Source organism: Colobus angolensis, unplaced genomic scaffold, assembly GCF_000951035.1.
Source record: "Colobus angolensis palliatus isolate OR3802 unplaced genomic scaffold, Cang.pa_1.0 Scaffold249, whole genome shotgun sequence".
NCBI classification, from domain to species: domain Eukaryota; kingdom Metazoa; phylum Chordata; class Mammalia; order Primates; family Cercopithecidae; genus Colobus; species Colobus angolensis.
In genome coordinates, this window is record NW_012115699.1 from 5,517,316 (window position 1) to 5,541,369 (window position 24,054).

A 24,054-nucleotide genomic window follows, 5' to 3' on the forward strand; every position below is an offset into this window, starting at 1 on the left:
CATGGACAATTTCAATGAAGCCTGACTTCATATCTAGCTCCTTTAAGCTTCCTTGGGCATCAGCTCTCTACAATTCTCACATTGAGAATATCTGTATTTTGCTAGCTCAAACCTTGCTGGACATGTTAAATGTTTAGAAATATAAATTTAACCTACCTCTTGAGATAGGTCTTGAGAGGTTTGTGAGCCTAAAAAGACATGGAGGAACCACTTAATGCCACAAGCACCTTGTTCTCAATTATTTGGAATCAGTTAATTTCTCCCCATCTCCCAGCTGCGCCTGACACCAAAGGGGAGCCTCTAAATTTACAGGGAGTAGAAGGAAATCTACTCTTCTCTGTTCGTCCCTGGGTTGTTAGGGGACATGGGAACCCTCAGTTGTTTTCTGCTGAGCAACAGCCAAGTCCACCTTGGACTTAGACAGCTTGCCAAGTTGTTTGCCGGAAGGGGACCTGATTTGTGACCACTCCCAGGGTGTGCCAGGAAAAGGCTCCTACTGGTGCCAGAAGCTCTTACTGTCAATGCCCTCCCTAGGCCCCCAAAACTCACCCCTTGCCCTCACCCCTTTTGCTTAAATGACGTGGTTCTTATCTCAGATCCCGATATAAAGCTCCTGCAGCTACCTGGCCTGAGAAGCCAACTCAGACTCAGCCAACAGGTAAGTGGGCATTACAGGAGGAGGGCACCTCTAACATGCACTGTAAATCTAAAATCTTGGGGAAGATACAGCATGAGTTTCTGTCCAGGAGGTTTTAGCCATAATGAAGCCTCAGTGGGATCCAAAGCTGTTTTTCGGTTACTGAGTCTATAATCCTCAAACTCTCAAGAGAACCTTTTGAAGGTATGGGTGTCTCAGAGGACCTTCCTGGTCTCAGAAATTCTAAGAGGAGGTTTTAAGGAAGGTAATAGGTGCTTTGCTCTCCATCTCTCAGAACCCCCATCTCTGTGTTCTCCTATAGAGATTGTTGATTTGCCTCTTAAGCAAGAGATTCATTGCAGCTCAGCATGGCTCAGACGGGCTCATACTTCATGCTGATATCCTGCCTAATGTTCCTGCCTCAGAGCCAAGGTAAGATCTTTTTTCCAACCAACCAAGTCTGTCTAGCCCTGAAGACTTCACTCTATCCCCAAGCATACGGGTCTACTTGAACAAAAAAAAAAAGCAGAGTCACCATTAAGGGTTGTTTTGTGGTGTTTAGTGATCTTTATTGCTGATCTCTTCACATTTATATACCTCCATACCTCATTAAGGAGTTTGAGCTAGAATTTAAAATGACCCCTTATAAGCTACTCCTGCAGTTGGGATGAGTTAATCTGATTAAATTTATATACTTGATGGTGGATTTGGGGATGTCTGTGTGTAGAGAGTCACTAATGGGGTGTAGAACTGAGGAGAGCCTTGTGTTCAGGGAAACCAAGACAGGCTTGAGAAAGCAGAAGACTGAGTTCTTAAAGGCAGAAGAGCCTGAGCTCCAGACATAAAAGGGAAACTGGAGACATGTTTCTTTAGCCAATTCATTCTGGGATTTTTTTGCCCTGATCAAATAAACCAAAGAGAGAAGATGTAGAATGCAGGAGCAAGAGTGAGCAGTCATTCCGTAACAGACTAGATTATTCTGTTTCTATAAAGGAACCCCAGAAGCTCCTACCTCATCTTCAAGCCTTTTCCTTACCCTGAGAGCCTTCTTTAATTGTCTGTTCTTTTTCAGGCCAAGAGGCCCAGACAGACTTGCCCCAGGCCCGAATCAGCTGCCCAGAAGGCACCAATGCCTATGGCTCCTACTGCTACTATTTTAATGAAGACCGTGAGACCTGGGTTGATGCAGATGTGAGTGAGGAGAGCAGTGTGGGAAGGGAGGCTCATGAAGGGAGGGGAAGCTGCCACTCTCCAGTGTGTTCAGTGGCTGCAATGAGACGAGACTGAACCCCTCGCTGTACTATCATCAGCCCCAAACTTTCCAGTCTACTTTATCCCATTATTCAGCACATTCCCAACACAAAGAACCTCATGGTCAGTGACAGCATCATCAGGGACATTACTGTGCTGTCCTTTTTATGACCCATCTTCTTGGAGGACTCAGTATATCCCTCACACCCTCCTCCTCCACTGCGTGCTCCATTTTCTTCCCCAACAGCTCTACTGCCAGAACATGAATTCGGGCAACCTGGTGTCTGTGCTCACCCAGGCAGAGGGTGCCTTCGTGGCCTCACTGATTAAGGAGAGTGGCACTCATGACTTCAATGTCTGGACTGGCCTCCATGACCCCAAAAAGGTAGGCTGCAGCTTTCTTTATCTCCTAATGATCAGGTTTGAGAAGTAAGAAGGAGGTTCATGCTCTGGTCTCCTAAGTACCAGCTTTTGTCACTTTCCAGAACTCAAGCTGTTTACAGATCCTATAATGTCCTGTGTAGCAAGGTGCACTGTAGGTGATTAGAGATATAAGTGGAAAGCTGAATTTCCTAGGTGTCCTGGTCATTCATAAATAAACTTATTCTGTTTACAGTCAACAAAGCATCTATATGAACCAACTTCTTACCTATTTTGTTACTGTCAGCGTCATAAGAGAGACTAGATTGCTGACTATACAGAAAAGGAGACTTGTGGTAAAGAATCTACGGCTGTACTACTGGCATTTGGGAACCTGGTAGTACACTAAATAATATAATATATCAAAAACTAATGGTCAGCCAATGCTATGCTGGATATGAGGGTCCTGGGCCACAAAGACAAAAAATTAGGAACTACTTTTTAAGTGAGCTACTTTGGGTCTCTATGTCAAATTCATAACACTTATTTCTTGGTGAAACATGGTTAATGAGTTGGACAGTTCAGGAAAGAAGTTTAGAGCAATAGCAAAGGAAAGAAAACAATATTTAGCAAGGTTTATTCTTCCCTTGTGTCTTAGTATGTTTCTGAGTGTGCACACAGGCCCAGTGATTCCATGAATTTTTGAGTGATCACTGCCTCTGTTCTGGCCCTTCCCCATCTAGAACCGCCGCTGGCACTGGAGCAGTGGGTCCCTGGTCTCCTACAAATCCTGGGACATTGGAGCCCCAGGCAGTGTTAATCCTGGCTACTGTGTGAGCCTGACCTCAAGCTCAGGTGAGAGACAGAGAATCCATCCACCTGTTTCTGTTCTCTTCTGCTAAGCTCTAGGGATGGAACTGGGACTGGGATAGAGGAAAGGTGAACTCCTCATTAAGGAAATGGGTGTTTGGTTTTTGTCCTGAGTCCTAAAGCCAGGAGGGTCATACTCTTTCTGGTCTCCCAATTCTAACTCTTCTCATTGACTTATAGGATTCCAGAAATGGAAGGATGTGCCTTGTGAAGACAAGTTCTCCTTTGTCTGCAAGTTCAAAAACTAGAGGCTGCTGGAAAATAGATGTCTAGAACTGATCCAGCAATTACTACGGAGTCAAAAATTAAACCGGACCATCTCTCCAACTCAACTCAACCTGGACACTGTCTTCTCTGCTGAGTTTGCCTTATTAATCTTCGGTACTTTTACCTACCCCAGTCTCTGGAACCCTAAATAATAAAAATAAACATGTTTCCACTATTGTGCTGTCTTGCTGTGTCTGCTATTTCCACAGCTGATGCCTGGGTGGTTGAGATGAGACTGATTACAACAAAGCTTGCTCTGGCCTATCCACTTTTAAGAAGTCCATCCACATACCATGCATATTGGAATTCAGTATTTATGAACATATGTGGCTTTGCTTATGACAATGCTAACAAGATGGAGATTGACCAAAAATTCACATGCTGGCATATCTCAAAGATATTTTGCATTCAGTTCCAGACCACTGTAATAAGGGTAATATCACAGAAAAGCAAGTTACACAGGTGTTTTTTTGTTTTTGTTTTTGTTGTTGTTGTTTGTTTTTTTGCTTCCCAATGTATAGAAATGTTTTCTTTACACTATACTGTAATCTATTATATGAGCAATAACATTATGTCTGAAAAAGAAACATACATACTTAAATGAAATAGTACTTTATTGCTAAAAAATGCTAACAATCATCTGAGCCTTCAGCAAGTAGTATTCTTTTGCTGGTGAATGGTCTTCCCTCAATGTTGATGGCTACTGCCTGAGCAGCGCAGTGGTTGCTAAAGGTTAGAGTGGCTGTGGAAGTTTCTTAAAATAAGACTACAATGAAGTTGGCCACATTGATTTGATTCTTCCTTCATGAATGATTTCTCTATAGCATGTCATATTATTTGATAGCATTTTTCCCATAGTAGAACTTCTTTTAAATTGGAGTCGGCCTCTCCAAACCCTGCTGCTGCTTTATCAACTAAGTTTATATGTTGTTCTAAACCCTGTGTTGTCATTTTAACAATGTTCACAGCACCTTTGTCAAGAGTAGATTCCATATCAGGAAACCACTTTCTCTGCTCATCCATAAGAAGCTGCTCCTCATCCTTTCAAGTTTTATCATAAGATTGCAGCGATTCAGTCACCCCTTCATGCTGCATTTCTAATTTTAGTTCTCTTGATATTTCCACTACATTCACAGTTACTTCCTTCACAGAAATCTTGATCCTTTCAAAGTTATTCGTGAAGATTGGAATCAGCTTCTTCCGAACTCCTGTCAATAATGATATATTGACTTCCTCCCTTAAATCAAAAATGTTCTTAATAGCATCTAGAACAGTGTATTCTTTCCAGATGGTTTTCAATTTACTTCGCCCAGATCCATTGGAGGAATCACTATGTATGGCAACTGTAGCCTTGTAACATGTATTTGTTAAATAATAAAAATTGAAAGGTGAAATTACTTTTTGATCCTTAGGCTGCAAAACAGATTTTGTGTTAGAAGCAGGCATGAAAAAATCATAAATCTTCTTGCATAGATCTGTGTTCCTAGGCAACAAGGTGCATCATCAAGGTGCAATAATATTTTTGAAAAATCTTTTTTTCTGATATACAGGTCTCAACAAGTAGAATTAAAATATTCAATAAACTATGCTATAAACAGATGCTCTCATCCAGGCTTTAGTGTCACTATCTTTATTATCTTAGCTAGATCCTCTGGATAACTTGCTAAAGCTTCTCCATCAACACTTGCTGCTTTACCTTGAGCTTTGATGTTATGGAGACAACTTCTGTCCTGCAACCTCATGAACCAGCCTCTGCTAGCTTCAGACTTTTCTTAGGCAGTTTCCTCAACTCTCTCAGCCTTCATAGAGTGTTGCTGACTTTCTCCAAGTCAGCAATAAGGATGTGCTTTTAAAAATTATTTATGTGTTCACTGGAATAACACTTTTCACTTTCTTCAAGAATTTTTCCTTTTTGTTCACAACTTGGCTGTTTGGGACAAGAGAACTCATTTTTAGCCTATCTCAGTTTTGAACATGCCTTCCTCACTAAGACCAATCATTTCTAGCTCTTAATTTAACTCAAATGATGGGCAATTCGTCCTTTCACTTGAAGAATTAGAGGCCATGGGAAAGTTGTTAATTGGCCTAATTTCAATATTATTGTGTCTCTGGGAACAGGGAGGCCAGAGAAAAGGGAGAGAGCTGGGTAAGTGACCAGTGAGCAGTCAGAACACACACATTTATTGATTAAGTTCATAATTGTAATGTTTCATCGAAGCCCAAAATAGTGATAAGAGTAACATCAAAGATCACTGATCACAGATCACCATAACAGATGTAACAATAATAGTAAAGTTTTAAATACCGCAAAATTACCAAAATGTGACCCAAAGACTTGAGGTGAGTACATGATATTGGAGAACAGCACTGATAGACTTGTTCAATGTAGAGTTGTTACAAACCTTCCATTAAAACAAAAACCAAAGATACAGTATCTATCAACCACAATAAAATGAGGTATGCTTGTATTCACATAAACCCAGTTCAAGCTCCAGAAGCGATTGTTGATGGTCTACAGATGGCTGGAGTATTTGATATTCATGAGATATTTGTGTAGTTATGGTCTGAGGATGTCGCATCTTTGTTCCATATGCAAATTGAAGCCACAACGGAAATGGTAATTTAAGAAAAATTTTCAGATCTAGAGTGCTGAATGCATAGTGGAATGACCTAGGGACTTGGAATCCAGCAGCAGTTGTTACATGGCTCTCCTTGAATACATAGTAAATCAATAAATAGTTAAAATATCCAGACATACTTAGTTACCTTCTTGAAGATTATATCTCCAGATACAGCCAAATTCTGAAGTTTGGAGTCTAAAGAGATTAACAAATTAATTTTGTGAAGACCCAATTCAGATCATAACACCATCCATATCAATAATACCATTACATGTGATTTGATAAAACAATTCAATCCAAAAACACAGGTTGTTCTATTAAAACAACCACCACAATAACAAAATCAAGATTCAATTATGTGGTATCTATAGGAAACCTGGCTTAAATTTGCAGAGTTACTAAATGTTTTCCTTCAAGTGTTTGATAATTTTGTCTCTTAAATATAAATCTACATTTCATTTTGAATCAATCTCTATATACAGTGTAAGAGATAGAACCAAATGCATTCCTTAGCATATAGCTATTCACTTGTTCCAGCACCATTTGCTAAAGAATATTCTTCCCTCTTGAATTTCCGTGATACAGTTGGCAACAAACAACTAACTATAAGGTTAAAAGTTTATTTCTGAAATCTGCATTCTATACCAGTGATAATTCATGTTTGTCATTATGACAATTCTACACAATCTTTATTACTTTAGCTTTGTAATAAGTTCTAAAATCTGAAACTGTAACTGTGAAAACTTGTGTTCTTTATCAAAATCGTTTTGTCTATTCTTGACCAATATTATTTTGGCTGTTCTGAATTTCCATACGAATATTAGTCAACTTGACAATTTCTGCAAGAGGAAGCTGGGACTTTGACGGGGATTAACACAAGTCTATAGGTCAATTTAGAGGGTATTTTCACCTTAATATTTAGTCCCTGTTCCATGAACACAAACTCTCTTTTCACTTATTTAGGTCTTCTCTACTTTCATTTAACAATGTTTTGTAGTTTCTAGTGTACAAGATTTGCACTTCTTTTAAAATTTTTTCTTAAAATGTTATTTGTTTTGATATTATTATAATGAAAATGTTTTCTTGATATTATTTTAAATTGTTTATTCCTGCCACATGGTTTTTCCTAGAGAATATATCTTGTGTGCTCGAGAAGGATGTGCATTTTGCTGACATTAGGTGAAGCATTCATTCTATATGTGTTTGTATGGTTTAGTGAATTTAGAATATATTTAAAGTGTTCTACTTTCTTGTTGATCTTCTAAGTGTAATCTACCGATTACTAAAAGTGCTGCATTGAAGACTCGAACTACTACTGTTCAATCACCTGTTTCTCCCTTCACTCCTCCCAGATTTTGCTTTATGCATTTTGGGACTCTGTTCTTATTTGTACAGGGGTCTACAATTATTACGTCTTTCTGAAAGACTAACCACTTTGTCATTACACAATGCTCCTCCTTCCCTTTAGTAACATTTTCTGCTTTAATGTCTAACATGTCTAGTAACATTTTTTGCTTTAATGTCTAACATGCCTGTCGTTAGAGCAGACACTCCAGTGTTCTTATGGTTGCTGTTGGTATGACATATCTTTTCCCGATTTTTTACTTTCAAACTACTGTATGTGTTTCATGAAAGGACCATATATGTGAAGCAACTGGCAAATGAAGGAGGAGTTGAGAAGAGAAAGAACAAAGCAAACAAATCCAGTTTGTCAGTAAGGGGCGATTTATTAGAGAACTTACAGACAGAAGTGTGGTCTTGGTGGCAGCAAGACAGGCAGATCTCTGAACTGTAACTTCCCAGGCCCAGTGCTTATACACCATAGGGAAAGGGGGTGCATGCTTTTTAGGAACAATTAAAGGCAACTTTCCAGAACAAGGAAAAATGCTGTATGTGTCATAATTTGTAATTTGTATGATAATATCAAGGTTGTTTTGCCCTAAAGGAAAGATTTAGAGTGACTGCATATTCTTGCACCAAAGACAGTCAATAAGCGAGGCACAGTGGCTCACACCTGTAAGCCTTTTGCTTGGGAAGCCAAGGTAAATGGATTGCTTTAGACAGAAGTTTGAGACTAACCTGGGCAATATGGTGAAACCCTGTCTCTACTAAAGATACAAAAATTAGCCGGATGTGGTGACATGAGGTATGCCTGTCATCCCAGCTACTGAGGAGGCTGAGGCAGGAGGATCACTTGAACCTAGGGAAGCAGAGGCTGCAGCAAGCTGTGATCATGCCACTGCACTCCAGCCTGAGTGACAGGAGTGAGACCCTGTCTCAAAAAAAAGAAAAAAAGACAGTAAATAAAGAATCAGGAGGTATTCCTGGGACGGGGGTTAAGCAGAAGTCAACATAGGAGATTAGCATCCAAGATGGAGTCACTTTTGTCTCCATACTCCACAACTCTAATCAGACTCTTATAATCTCACGCACCCACATGTTCCACAATGGTCCCTGAGCTGGGGATAGGGTAGTATGGGGGGCACTGCAGTCATTTTGATGGTGTGGGTAACACGTTACATCAATTTGTTTTCTACATGTAAGCAGAGGTTACAGCAGTACTATGAACAACAGGTGATGATACCTAAGCTACGTATAGGAAACTGAATTAATAATGCCTTTTGCCACCATGTTCTCCAGGAGCCAAAAAAAAAAAAAAAAAGGAGAGCCTTGGGGAGAAAAGGTAGAGTCAGAAAGAAAAGGCAGTTATTTGTTCATGCGTGTCCTGTAGGACTGAAGTTACATCGCTGGAATTATTAAGAATTTTGTTATTATATTATTATTATATATTATAAAATTATCATAATATTAAATAATAATATAGTAGTAGATAATAATATAATATTAATATTAAAGTATTAAGAATATATACACGGCATTCAACTTTCATAATGGCATGAGTCCCCGCCTTGTGCAGCCATTAGGACATCTATTGCAGAAAAAGCAGACAGTAACATGCCTTTCATTTTACACTACAAGGTAGAGGAAACATTTCCCAGTCAGACATTTCATAAAACATTTAGGTGAAGGAGACACAACTACTTTACACAAAGCCTGTTTATATATTTTAACTTTTCTAATCCTGTTAACCTTTATATTTTTATATTCCAGGACCCAGGAACTTCTTTTCTCCATCCCCAGAGCCTTTTACTTTTTTCTGTGGAAAAAGGATTTGGGTTCAGAGACTTAGGCTCTTTAATGTTGGGGGACTAGGAGGGGCTCCCTTTGGTCCACTCAACCTTCAAACGTGTTGTATGAAGACCTTTGTTTTAATCCCACTAATTTCCATTTTATTCTTTCCATTTTTTAAAAATCATCTAAAGATTTTCGCCCTGCTGCCTGAGTCCCATGTCTCTCCCGTTTCTTTTTCCTTTCAGTTTCATCCTTATCAATGTTTTCTTCATTCACCTTGTTTCTTAATATTTGTTTAAAATTTTCCACCTTTCTGAGATAAGTCCATTCACTCTCCCTCCTGCCTTTCCTCATTCTCTTGTTAATAAACTTGGTGTTTTCATTAACATCTGTGAGACCCATTTACTCAGACAGCAAATTTGATAAGGCTTCTTGAACTGATATTTAACTCTGCAGGAGTAAAGTCACATGATGTTCCCATGTAAAAGGGGTCACCTTAACCACATCATTTACCCTGACCTAAGTAATGGGTATACTCAGTGGCGAATATCCCTGTCATCATAAAGCCAGGCCCATGTGGCTTTCATAGAAAGTATATCAGCTGCTTCATCTAAAGTGCTTTACTTGGCATTTATAGGGAGAGCTGGACAGCTCCTTTCCTCAGGATAAACAGATCTCTCAATGGCTTTCATCCTGTCCACCAGGCTAGTAGTTCCCTTGGGAATGACCTCCTGTGTGTCTGGATCATTTATCCCCATTTGCAATTGTTCAATAGTGAGTTGTGGGTCCTGCATCAACCCAAACCTGCTATTTCACTTTGAAGTGTTTGAAACCAAAGATACTGCTCCTGTATTAGTTACTCTCAGAATCCAATTATTTAAGTTTTCTCAAAAAGCTAATGATGCTGATCTGCAACATGAAACAATTCTTTCTCACTGCATCCTCTTGTTTCAATAGTTACTGGTTGTTCCTTCTCCCATATCGATTACCTTTTTGGTAACCACTGGTCGGAGGTAGTCTCTTTTGTCCTGGAATAATCTTCCCTTTTGCATGCAGGGAGATTTGAGGTTAGTGGCATTAGTTCAGACAGGCCCACACCAAAACTTGCTCCAGCCTTAAGTTCCAACCCAGCACTCTCTTTTATTTTCATTAAAGCTATAATGTATTACAATAACCAAGGCATTGAATGTTTTACTTTTTGCTTATTAGTTTTCATTTTCTTATGCATCCAGTGAATCAACTCCCTGGAAATTGCAAGGTATTGGAATGTGAGAGTGCTTGCTGCTATGCCTTCAAAATGTCATTTTCCATTTCAATCAACCCTGCTACTTGGAGATTATATGGCATGTGAAATCTGTAGTCTATATCTTTTTCATATGCCCAATCTTGGACATCACATCCAGTGAAACATATGTCTCCATTGTTATCAATGCATGGAGGGTATGCATACACGACACTGAATTTTTCCAAGCCCTTAATGATGGTTGTTTGGTTTGTCATTTTTCTAGGGACGGCCTGCAACAACCTCTTGGCAGTATCAACACATGTTAGTGCATGCTTTTTTTCCAAGATGCCTGACAGGGGTCTGACGTAGTCTATCTGTCAGGTTCTTACATGAGCAGCTGTCCTATGTGTGTGTGTGTGTGTGTTTATATATATTCACCTTGTTTCTGTCCATGTGTTTGTGGGATATGGCAGGGGCAGCTCGTTACTGTCACCACTAAAACTACAGAGTAGAGAGCAATCTTATTCCCTTTGCTATTTGTCAGCGCTCTCCTGCAATGTGATGCCCACTGTGTTTATAGACAAATCAGCTAGTTCAGATAATTGCAAGGGAGCTAGTGTTCTAATTTTTGCTAGAGTATCAGCTTCCATGTTTCCAGGAGGTGAATCTGACTGTTGTTGAAACATGATACACAATTAAGCTTGCAGTGAGTTCTTGCAGCCTTTCCCAAATGTCTTTCCGCATAGCAGCTCCCTGTAAGAGTTCCAAAGCACGTATCAGCCATCTTGGGCCCATTGGGCAAGCCAATTGTAAGACCTTTAAATATTGCCCAATTATCTGTACAGAGAACTATAGACAGTAGCTGATGGGTACAAACCAACCATGCACCTCAGAGTTCTTCCCACTGACTGCTTTGCTGCATTCCTATCTCAAACCAGATAGTATCTGCCCATGGTTGTACAGCTACTGCAATCCATATATAAGAGTTAGCTCTTGTCTATTGGAGCACCAAGCATTTTCAAGAATGGGGGCTGTGCCTTTGTGCATTATTGGAGGCATCTCCTGTGGGGGCTCCTCAATAAGGGCAGCACTGGTCCCATAGATAGCACTGGCTCCAAGATGGCACGTAGTTCATTCCAAAGAGACTCATGGGGAAGGCACTATGTTGTTGCAGGGATACATGCCACTTTTGTAAAGTGAGGCTTGGAGAATAGCTGATACAGGCCTGGGACACAACTCTTCTATCCAACTGATCCCCTCAGGCCTTATGTTCGCATGCAAAGACATTGGCACCTTGGGAAGGGGGGACCTGAGGATTATGCCTGAGTCACTAATATTTTAGCCTTCTCAAATGCGTCTTCTTGTTCTTTATCCCAGCAACAACTAGATCCCTTCTTCACTAGTCAGTATAGAGCATGAAAACATTGTGCTAAAAGGGGAATGAAGGCCTGCCAATATTCCAAAAGACCTAGGGAACTCTGTAACTGTTTAACTGCTTTTGGCATGGTAAACTGTATTTTATCAATGACTGTGCATGGGATAAGGCATGTCTTACCCAACCAAGTAACCTCTAGGAACTTCTCAGCCAATCCTGGTCCTTGTACCGTTTGTGAGTTGATGGCGCATCCTCTGGACTGCAGAAGAGTGCACAATGCATGGAGGTGCTGTTGTAGCAATAGCGAGTCCTCAGAAGTTGGCATAATATCATTGTTACAATGAAACTGTTTAACAGTAGGTGGATTCTGTGAGTCAGGGTGCAAAGCGCTATTTTGGTATTATTTGCTCTATCACTTAGATTATGTTAGGCATAGTGATGTGTATCTCTGGAACCATCTTATTTAGTTCCTGGTAGTCTACTCTCATGATCCAGGTGCCATCAGGTTTTCTTACTGGCCGTACGGGACTCTAGAAAGGACTCTGGAATGGCCATATAACATTAACTCTGGCCATCTCCTGCATGGTGTCTGTCATTTCTTTTATCTCACCAGGAAGATAGTATTGTTTCACATTAATAAACACAGTGGAGGAGGAAGGTGTACCAGTTCCCATTTTGCTTACCCTCTTAAAATAGATTTTATCACCCAAACTCATGGGCCAATTCCCTCACAGACATTTGTAAAGTGCATTCTAAGTGGACTGAAGATGTTTTCTGGAATAAATGAGATAAAAACATATAATAAGTGGGGGTACTCTGCCCAATACAAAGAAGGAAAGGAGCTTGTTTCACTCAGATTGTTCGCCCCCCTTAACCATCCACAGCTGCTCACTTACCAGGATGTCTCTCTTTGGGTTTCCATGGATTATGGTGCATTTTTCACCTGTGTCTACTAAAGCTAAACCTTTCTGCTTGTTTTTTGGACTTCAATAGATTGTGAGATCCACGTGGGGCCTCTGTTTGCGCCCTATTGCTGGCAGGTAGAGGTAATAGTCTCTAGGCTGGGGAGGAGTCGCCCCTGGAATGCAGAGAGATTGGGGTTCTTTTATGTGAAGTTTCCTCTTCTTCTCCCTATTATGGTGGGGCACTAGGAAGTAGTCTAACATGTTGATCAGGTGCCAGGTTTTTCCAAAGGCCCCCTAATACAGTATTGTGTTTCTGATCTATTTTTTGTCTTCTCCAGCTGAGATCAGATCATACCATATCTGGTTCCTGGTAATCCTAACTAGGCCATTTATTCCTTCCATTTTTAGTCTGGCAGACTTGGCTTCTCCTTCTCCACCTCCTCCCCACACCCCCCCCCAACCTTTGTTTTTTAGTAACCAGACAGACCTTATCTCTTTCCTTTTCATTTTCTCCAAGATTAGCTACAGCTTCCTCATGTAATATATATCTTGTCCCACAAGAGGGATTAAGAGGCATAGGAAAAAATCATACCAGTTCCAGGGGTGGTGGGGACCGGGCAGCTTGCAACAACTTATTATTATTATATATTTCTTTTGCCCATGGTAAACACAGCTTTATCTGATCCTGCAAATTGCTGATCATAGATGGCCTGAGCATGCCCAACACCTTTGAATTTGTCCTTGTTTCCTCCAGAGTTCACCATGCCAGAGTTTGACCCAGAAATTCCCCTACATTTGGCCAAGCCTCTGTCACAGCCAGGATAATCTCATCTATGAGACTATGCTTTCTCTCAACAGTTCCAGCACTATGCAACGTCATCTCAAAGGGGATTGGGTGGTTACAGTACTCATTTTATCAGCTTCACTTTCTGCTAAGAAGATGCCATCCACACTAAGGTTTCTTAGCTGCATCATCTATGTGGCTCAGCTTTCTATTGGCTGCTGTTTGAAAGTTTTCACTATGTTCAATAATTCTGCCAAGGTGTAATTTTGGACATTGAAGTTTTCCTGAAAAGGTTGTCCATTACTGCCTGGCTGCAGGCGTTGGACTTTTGTTTTCCATTGCATGAGAGGTCTTGCTCTCAAAAGGGAAGGATAATTATCCTCCTCCTGAGGTATGTCTTCATCTCACTCACTAATTGGTTTCTAAGGACAACAAATCTTAATATTCCAGTCCAATTTAGGAAGAAAAACTTGCACTTTTAGCCAACACAGCTCTTTCCCACCTAACTGTACAAAGCAGCAGGCTAAGGGTGCCAGGTGAATATCCTGAGTTTTGAGCTTATCTGCCAGACTAGATGCAAACATGGACGCGGAGGTCCTCATATCCTTTTCTAACTGTAATTCTTCGTTTAGTCTTCGTACCTTCACCTCAGCTGCTAACTATACTTCTGTTTCCATCCCCACAATCCGTAACAGTGGCCAACCCTCCGTCTCAGCCACCTGGTGGACCTTGTTATCCCAGTGAGCTGTAAGACTCTCTACTAACGAGCATTCTAGACCCTCCAGCATTTTCAGGGCATCCCTGTACTCACATCATGGTCCACAGGCATCTAGAAAGTAGGCAACACCACCCCACATCGATGAGGGGGACCCTCCAGGATTTCCTCCACACACGCTTCCTGCCTTTTGCCTATACTTTGGTTCTTGGACCCCTCTTGACTGACTCCCCAGGTGTTTCATAAATGACCACATATGCAAAGCAAACACCAAACACAAAAGGAGCCAAGAAACTAAAGAATGAGGTGGAAAAGTCCAGTTCGTCAGTACGGGGTGATTGGCTAGGGAACGTACAAACAGAAGCATGGTCTTGGCGGCCACAGGACAGGGAGATCTCCACACTGTTACTCCCTGGCCCCAAGGCTTATGTACCACAGGGAAAGAGTGCACATGCTCTATAGAGACAGTTAGAGGCAACCCTTCCAAACAGACAAGAATGCTATGTTCACTATAGCCTATAATTTGTGCAAAGACCTCAAGGTTGTTTATATCTAATGGCAAGATTTCTAGTAAGTATGTGTTCTTACCCTAAGGATGGTAAATAATGTAGGAATTAGGAAGCATTCCCAGGACTAGGGCTAATCAAAAGTCAGCATGCCAGATTAGCACCCAAGATGGAGTCACTTTCATTTCCACGGTGTCTTTGAATCTAAGTCAATTTATTCATAATTTATAAATAGATTTTGTCATTGTTGTTTTAATTCGCACTGACGATATGTGCCTTTGATTGCATTGTTTTATTAAATCATGGGTAATGGTATTATTGATGCTGTTGGTGTAATGGAATGAATGGTGTTCCCACAAAATTAATTCATTGAAGTCCTAATATCAGTACTTCAGGATTTAACAGTATATGAAGATAAGATTACAAAATAAGTATGCCTGAATATTTTGTTAATCTAATTTATTATTCATTTAGCCATTCATTCCAGGAGTGCCATTTAACCAACATTACTGGCCACCAAGCCTCTAGTCATTCCAACACCAATGCATTCAACACTGTAGATCTGACAATTCTCAAATTATCTCTTCAGTCATAGCTTCAACTTATATAACAAAGCACAGCTGTGCCCTCTTCAGACCACAGGTATGTGAACCCCTTTAGAGTACCAAACCCTCCAGTCACTTGTAAATCAACAGTAATAGTCTCTCTGACACTGGGTCCGTGGAACTATGTGGGTGGTGAGTGAAATCCTTATCTTCTTAACATTGTCATAAGCCAGGCCACCGTATGTTCATAAACCCTTGAGTCCAACATGCATGATATGTGGACAAAGTTTTTAAAAGTGAATGGGCCAAAGCAAACTCTAGAGTGCTACAATCACTCCCATCCCAAGTACCCAGGCATTAGGTGGGGAGATAGTGGACACACAAGACAGCCCCATGGGGGAAACATGTTTATTTTTACTGTTTAGGGCTCCAGAGATTGAGGTAGGTAAAGATACTAAAGGTCAGTGATGCAAATTCAGCAGAGAAGAGATGTCCGGATTGATTTCGAGAGAGATGGTTCAGTTTAATTCTTTTACTCCATAGTAACCGGTAGACCAATTCTAGACGTCCATTTTACAATTGCCTCCAGTATTTGAACTTGCAAACAAAGAAGAACTTCTCCTTACAAGAATCTTCCTTCCATTTCTTGAATCCTATAAGCCAATGAGAAGATTCAGGCTGAGGGGACCAGAATGTGTTACCCTCCTGGCTGCAGGACTCAGCAAAAATAAAGAGGAAACACTCCTCCATTTCCTGAATGAAGAGCTCACTCTTCCTCTATCCCAGTCCCCAGGTCGATCCTCAGAGATAAATAGGAAAAGATGGCAATAAGTGTGTGGATTCTGTGCCTCTCACCTAAACTTGGAGCCAGGCTAGCACAGTAGGCAGTATTGACACAGCTTGGGGCTCCAGTGTCCCAGGATTTGTAGGAGACCAGGGACCCACTGCTCCAGTGCCAATGGCAGTTCTAGATGGGGAAGGGCCAGAACAGGGGCAGACGTGACTCAGAAAGAGATGGAAACACCTGGTTTGTGTTCACACTCAGAAACAGGTCAAGACTATAGGACAAGAGTAAACCTTCCTTTTTCTCTAAGTGTCATATTATTTCCTCCACATTTTTTCTAAGCTGCTTCTTTCCTGGAATGTTCACCTACCTCTCTGTGTCCTGCCAAACATTAAGTGTTCTAAATTTGCCACAGAGAACGATGAAACCCCATTATTGAAATTGGTTCTTTCTTTCCTGAGGTCCCAAAAGTTCATATCCAGCATAGCATTAGATGGCCATTAGTTGTTGATATATTATTTATATCAACCTTGCGGTTCCCGATTGCCAGCAGTAGATTCTCCTCCTCTATTTTCTTTTTCTATATGGTCTACAAAAGTCTCTTCTATAACACAGATGATAACACAATAGATAAGAGGTACATAATAGATACTTAAAGATGCTCCCTAGAAGTAGACAGAATGAGTATATACGTGAATGCCTGAAACACAGGAAATTCAGCCTTAAGCTTGTCTCTAAGAACCTATAGAGAACTGAAACTTAATATCCTTTACGTTATAGGATTTATAGAGAGGTTGCTTTTATCATAATATGGTAAAAACTAGTGCTTGAGGAGCCAGACGTCAGATCTCCATCTTCCCTCTGGAATCTGATAATCAGGAGGTAGAAGATGCAGCAGACTGACATGGTGGGAATCATAGAGGCCAATCCAGACATTGCCATCCTTGGCGCCACTCTTTAATCAGCAAAGCCACAAAGGTAACCTCAGCCTGGGTGAGGATAGATACCAGAAATCTGGAAACTATACAAACTCAGTAACCCAAAATAACTTTGGCTCCTACTGAGGCTTTGTTACTGCTGACACCTCTTGGACAGATAATGCTGTGGATTACAGTCCTTGTGAAAGGTGCTCTTCTCCTATGATGCCCACTTACCTGTTGGCTGAATCTGAGGTGGCTTTTCAGGCCAGGTAATGATAGAGATTTATAACAGGGTCTGAGAGAAGAGCCACAGTATTTAAGCCAGGGGTGGAGCAAGGAGCGAGAGAGAGCGATCCTACACAGGGCATTGACAGTAAGAGATTCTGGCATCAAGAGGATTCTGGCATCTTCCAGGCATATCCTGGGAATGGCCACAGATGAAGTCCTTTCCCCCAAACTGGAAAACTTTCTAAGTTCAAGGCAGACTTTGCCCTTGCTCAGCAGAAACCAGATGTCCTATCCTGTAGCCCTGAAGATCCAGCAAGCAGCTGAGACCTTCCAGGAATCTTGGCAGCTGTTATGCAGGCTAGGCCAGCAGTAGTAGAGGCAGGCAGAGTGAGAACCTAGAGCAGGGCCATCTTTGAGACACAAGGACAAGGGAGCTGCTGAATGGTTATGGAGCATCCCTGTTGGGAGCAGTGGGACAAATAGAGTTTAAAATATTGATAACTTAATTGACTTATCCAATACCGTACTATGGAAGAAAATGGAGCTAAAACTCAATTCTTGTTTTTTTCTCCTTCTTATTCTCCTATACTGTTTTGTTTTTGTTTTTGTTTTTGTTGTTTGCTCGTTTTGGTCTCTGAGCACCCTCCCACTTGCAGGTTCTGTCAGTCCATGTATGGTCAGTCCTTCTGTACTGTCCATTTCCTGACAAGACCACTGCCTGCATCACCCTGTTATAACCTTCATGTACTTCTTAAACCATTCATGCATTTCAATTTGACTGTCCCACAAGTAGCTGAAAAGCCCATACTTTTCTTCCTCTGTTGAGCACACTTTTAAGAGGATTAAGATCACTCTATCTTTTGCAAAAGGGGCTCCAGGTTCTTTCTAAGAATCTCCCTTATTGGATTTGTTGGCTTGCCTTCTGATCCTACCATCTGGTAGAATTTCCTATTGGTTCTTTTCAACATTGGCATTTTCTCTGTTAGTCAATTAAAGAACACAATAGGACCAGACCTAAGAATTCTCCTTCACGTCGTCTCCTTAGCATAGATTAAAATAGCCTTAGAATACACCAGAAGATAGGTTAAGATCTGTTCATTGAAATTTTAGAGGTACCAGGTCTTAGATCTTTGGAAAAGGTAATTATAACTCACAAGAGGATTCCAGACTAATCCCCATATATGTTTTTCCCCTGTAAAGTCAGTTTATTCGTTTAAGTTGGCTGTGTGACAAATTTTCACTCTCATTCAGGTTATTGACTGAATTCAGTTCCTTGTAGTTGTAGAGTTGTAGCACTGAGGTTCCCACTTCCTTGCTGGCTATCAGCTTAGTTGCCAGTCTCAGCTAGATTCCTTGGCACAAGAACCCCTCCATCTTCTAAGCTAGCAACAAGACAGTGAATTCTTTTTGGCCTTTGAATTTCTTGATTTCCCCTTATGCTACCAGTCAGAGAAAATTATCTGCTTTCAAATGGCTCATGTGATTAGACTGGGCCCCTCCAGGAATCTCCCAAAATCTCCTTTCTTATTGATGCATAGTCAATGAATTAGTAACCATTGTATCTTCAAGAATCCCTTTTGCCATATAATATAACATAGTTGTGGTTTTTCAATCTCATCCTATTTACAGGTTCTACTCACATTCATAGGGCACACATATATAAGATCAAGGGTCATGGGGTCATAATTCTGCATAGCACAGCACGGCAAGTAATTCATGCTCCCCTGCGATGAACCTCACTGAAACTCGTGTAAGGGGAACAATTACTCTATTTCCCACATGAAAGAACCAAAAGACTTGATACCTAAGACATTCCCTCCGGACTTTCATGTTCATACCCTTTCAGCTAATGTCCCCGCCCTTTCAGCTAACGTCTCCCTCCTCCAACTAATCCCCACTTATATAATACTTCAACCCCTTAAATATTTATCTTCACATCTTTTGAGTAAATTCAAATTACTCAGTTTATGACTGCTAATCCTCAAGAACAGTCCCTCTATTCTTGATAGTGGCCGAAGTACCCTTGCTAAAGCCCCATAAAACATTTCACCCTCCTGCCCCAAGTCAGAATGGCCCTTGGGACTCTTCTTAGGCCAAGAAGATTTTCAAATAAAGTCTTATGCTACTGACGCTTTGTTCGATTTTCCTCCAGTGTTTGGTAGGCTATCCCATCTAGGTTTGTGTAAGTACAGTCTTTGACGTTCATGTGAAAATGCAATCACCTAAGGACACATTTTTTAGAACATATCCCCATAGTTAAATAATCCATAATTGTATTCTCTGGCACTTCATACTCAAAATGTTCAAAGATTCCAACTATTTAATGGTCAGCATTTTAAAAGTTGTTACAAAGATGGATTTAGAAATATAGATAAATTATTTTAAAAAAGGAAGAATCCTAAAATTTATTTTCCTAAGTATTATTGAGGATAGGCTAATAAAAACTTCGACTGTATAACCCCAAATTTTAGTAATGCTCTGGTTGATTTTCTTCCACACTTGTTTTCTTACAAGATTCCCGAATCTGTGACCCTCTTGAACTCCATAGTATTTGATACTTGCAAATGTTTTGGAGGGACATTTGTTTAACCTTCAGGTTTCCTTTGAGGAGACATTCTTAGAAAGCTGAGCTGTTCCTGGGCCAGGCGCAGTGGCTCACACCTCTAATCCCAGGACTTTGGGAGGCTGAGGTGGGCGGATCAGGAGGTCGGCAGTTCAAGACCAGCCTGGTCAACATGGCGAAACCCCTCTCTACTAAAAATACAAAAATTAGCCAGGCACAGTGGCAGGCACCTGTAATCCCAGCTACTTGGGAGGCTGAGGCAGGAGAATCACTTCAATCTGGGAGGCAGAGGTTGCAGTGAGCGGAGATGCGCCACTGCACTCCAGTCTGGGTGACAGAGCAAGACTGTGTCTCAAGGAAAGGAAAAGAAAGCTGAGATTCTTTTCTTCCAATGAGCTTCAAGTGAAAATCATTTAATTTCATGTCAAGAATTACAAAGGCTCTGAGATTTGTACCCTACTTGCAAGGTAAGGCAGACTCCCACAGTTTGATTGATATTGGCAAAAGACAAAGGACTTTTTGTTACTCATGGTACAGTAAACAGCACAAGCAGCAGCACACTCACCCTAGGTCCTGTTACTCTAAGTCTCACGGAAGTGACATCGATGGGCCAGACATATGCCTTCACATTGAGTGGGTTATGTTATAGGGGAGAAATACCCCCTGTAATTACATTATGAGAGTTTAGAGAACCTGAATCACTTATAATGGGAAACAAGCAAGCCTACCCTTTGCTTCAGAGGGAGACTTCTTTATTGTACCTGGGAGTAAGTATGCCTGTCTTCCCTATGAATGGAAACTTTCAAGACTATAAGCAAACCTACCCTTTGCTCTGGAGGAAGATTCTGTCTCTACTTTTAAAGGTTTTTCACTAGCCAAACATTCTTGAAAGATAGTCTAGAAAAAAATGGCAGTAAGTGCCTCTGCTTGCAAGAAGTGGAGAAACATGAGAGACACACAGACAATAGTCTCTCAACTCTGCTCTGAACATTATTTTCTCTCTTCATAAAACAAGAGGACTCTTTATACTTAGTCTACGACTTTTAGAAAAAGATGATTGGTAAGGATTTAATTGTCTGAGGAAAGGTCTGTGGGAAGTTGGCAGCAGAGAGACAAGCTTTTGAAAATCTTTAAAATGATGGAATTGAAGAAGGAATGCAAAAGAATTATACAACTGGAAAACTTTTCTCATCCCTATCATAAATTTCAAGTAGCACCTAAGACATTACATGCACATTCTACAGACAGCATCTCTGGCTAACATTTTCTTGATAGAATACCTCTTGGTTTCTAAATACCTCAACTCCACACAATGTTTATGTTCCTCAGTGTAACATTTTTTTCAGCCAAAGCTTATATAGAAATATTTCATATATGCATCTCCAAATAACAATACAAGTATTTTAATACAATTATAAGTGGGCTAAATCTCTAGTTACATTTCAAGTACAATGAATGAAGAAACAGAATCATGTGTACTTTGAAAAGAATACTGATGGTCAATAAAGGGGTCCTGGTCATGTGTCATACACGTTGCTGGTGTAAAAAGAGACGCACTGGACCACGACATTTCATACAAAAAAATGGTTTTTAAGAAACACATTATTCATCTTCCAGTAGGAGAGCTAACTTTTAAAGAATTTTTCATTTCAGCATGATATTTTGCCATTTATATATAGATGTTTATATGATTTTGAGAATTGGTTGAGGGTTTGTGGTGAACACCTACTATATTAGATTTTTAAACACAAATAATGAAATACAAGCTTACAGCTTTTAAATACAAATAATGAGATACAAGCTGACTTTTTACACTAAAGTCAGATTTTCAGAGAACAACAGTAGCTGGATTCAATTGGAAGAATGATTATTTTTATCATCCTTTTCTGCCACCATCAGATTCAACATAGGCGAGTACTGGTCATTTTCATTAGTTTGGGGCAAGGGATAAAATCAGGAGATAAGATGGGCTGCCCACAGGAGGAATGCTCAGTCTACTCTTATCTACTGAGTCCTTATTCTGTGAATGTCACCCCACATGTCCACATTATTCCCAGGTTGATCCCATGTATCCTCTTGCAGTCTTTCCTGGAAGATCTCTTGTTTCTCCCTCTGTCTCTCAGAGACATGGGAACTGGGCACCTGGTGACACCCAGAGAACAGTAAAATTCCACTTTTACCTGAAGGAAACTGTGTTCTGACTATGGGAGAATACCTTATGTCCCAGCTCCTGCCTGGAAGAGCATCCCACCATGCCAGAAATCTCTCTGAGCCCACTCACCTGTGCCCCTTCTCAGTGTCCTGGGTTTGCTCTGCTCACTTGCTTGGCTCTGATTTCTGCTGTTCCCCCTATCAGATGTGTTAGTGAAAGATCTTCCTCATCTACCCTGGCAAAATCATTCCAGCAGGACATTGTGTGAGGGGATGTAAAAGAAGATCATTCATTGTCTCCACCTCTTCCTCTCCCCATATCTGCCTTTTGTAATTTAAAACATATGCAAAATGTCTACAGCATCATATATAATAGTTCAACCACATTCAGTTTAATACATGTATCATAATTTATTAAATATATCCTGTTTGCTAGATGCCTATATCTTTAATTTCCATTTTATAATGATTGTTTGCAATGGTGTTTCTTAAAAAAAAAAGAGAGAGAGAGAGAGAGAGACAGAAAGAGTATGCAAGCACTTGTTTCTGGGAAAATGTCTGTCAGGAAAGAACTGGCTATATAGTCCCTGAATTGTTAAGGAATCACTAAGCAGTCACTTTGTTTACAGACCTAGAATATCGTTGCCAAGTGATCTTATTGAAATTCTAGGTAAATTAATTATCATAATGTTGAATAGATCCCAGAGAGAGTAGTAATGTTTACTCTAAACTTGATTTTAGAAAGAAGAGTTTTCAAAATATTTAGTAAGGAACAGTATTACAATTTTTTTCATTTTCACTTAATTCTTTTCTTTCTCTGAGGAAGGGACAGGACTTTGATTTTGCCTTCATCAGATGACCCATCAACTTGTCTAAATTCTGGAATATCACCAACCTTAGGCTTAAAAATCATGTTACCTAAACTTTAGGTTTCAATGAGGCTGCTTACTTTCAGAGAGAGTCTTGCAATGACCATGGTTTTTCATACTATTATTTGAGCAAAAGAAAACGGTAATAGAGCCTGCACAATGTAAATTGGTAATAAATAAATAAATAAATAAATCAATAAATAACTGAAAAGGAACAACCAAAGATATAAGGAAAGTTGAAAGAGTGATATTTTATAGCTGTCAGGTGTCAAAAGTAAACTGACAATAAGAACGTGGCTGATTCCTGATTTGAGGACTGCCAAATTTGGGATGTTTTCCCTCTCTGGACATATTTATAATTTGATTCTCTGATGACAGTAATGTGGTGTTTGTGGAATACTAAGTAACAAACAAGGCTTATATAATTTTTCCTGTTTCTTAATCTTAATGGATTATGATGCCAAGTCTTTCCTAATTCCAATTCTCTGCCTGAATGTATGTGCAGTGATATTCCCTGGGTTACCTATCTGGCTTCACTGTTTCATTTCTGCTTTCTTTAAATAGTAGCCAGGTGTGTTCTCTGTGAAAATCCAACCCATATATCCTCCTGACAGTGCATTTGACAATGATTACACCCCAAATCCTGAGCTGTTTATAACTTATAAAACTCAACAAGCATAATATATCCTCTTTCCTATATTGATGATTCAGTGCTGTGTAGTGATTTAGACTTCAGTCACTAGCCCCTGGCCCTGGCCATGGCGACTTTCTCAGATTTGTCTAAAAAGAGAGAAGCTTAGGATTTAAAAAATATACATAATTAGAAAGTAGCCTATGCTTCCCCTTCTGGAACTGATAGAGAATCAGTAGCCCCAGTTGCAGATAGCAACTATCTTGAGGTGTAAAAGGAAACCAGTAGAGAGAGAAAAACATACAAATGAAAGAGAGAACAGAAAAGAGAATCCTAGAGAAATGGCACTTGAGCTCTGATTGAACTGTATCCAAAGACTACTGACACCTAGATTCTTAGTGTTTATGTGGTCAAATAAACATCATTGCATTTTTTTTTTTCTTTTTGAGATGGAGTCTTACTTTGTTGCCCAGGCTGGAGTGCAGTGGTGCATCTCAGCTCCCTGCAAGCTCGGCCTCCCGGGTTCACGCCATTCTCCTGCCTCAGCCTCCCGAGTAAGTGGGACTACAGGCACCTGCCACCATACCTGGTTAATTTTTTTTTGTATTTTTAGTAGAGACGGGGTTTTACCATGTTAGCCAGGATGGTCTTGATCTTCTGACCTTGTGATCCATCCGCCTTGTCCGCCCAAAGTAATCATTGCATTTTTAATCCA

General features: G+C 40.3%; 1 protein-coding gene across 2 annotated transcripts; it reads left to right on the top strand.

The window, feature by feature from the left end:
* The first annotated feature begins 601 nt into the window (after positions 1-601).
* Positions 602-3,562, top strand: LOC105514633 (lithostathine-1-alpha). Of its 2 annotated transcripts, none has more exons than XM_011946129.1 (6): positions 602-658; positions 960-1,069; positions 1,710-1,828; positions 2,136-2,273; positions 2,992-3,103; positions 3,299-3,562. In XM_011946129.1, the coding sequence occupies exons 2-6, from the start codon at positions 1,006-1,008 to the stop codon at positions 3,364-3,366; spliced, it is 501 nt and encodes a 166-aa protein (XP_011801519.1). In that variant the 5' UTR covers positions 602-658; positions 960-1,005; the 3' UTR covers positions 3,367-3,562. The 2 variants fall into 2 exon arrangements, with proteins under 2 accessions (XP_011801519.1, XP_011801520.1); XM_011946130.1 differs by having other exon boundaries at positions 3,307-3,561.
* Positions 3,563-24,054: the final 20,492 nt, after the last annotated feature.

Bases quoted from the DNA above. Each gene is read 5' to 3' on its own strand.
- LOC105514633 (XM_011946129.1), top strand. From the start codon at position 1,006: ATGGCTCAGACGGGCTCATACTTCATGCTGATATCCTGCCTAATGTTC. The intron at 1,829-2,135 runs GTGAGTGAGGAG...CTTCCCCAACAG, and splicing joins AGACCTGGGTTGATGCAGAT to CTCTACTGCCAGAACATGAA. The intron at 3,104-3,298 runs GTGAGAGACAGA...ATTGACTTATAG, and splicing joins GAGCCTGACCTCAAGCTCAG to GATTCCAGAAATGGAAGGAT.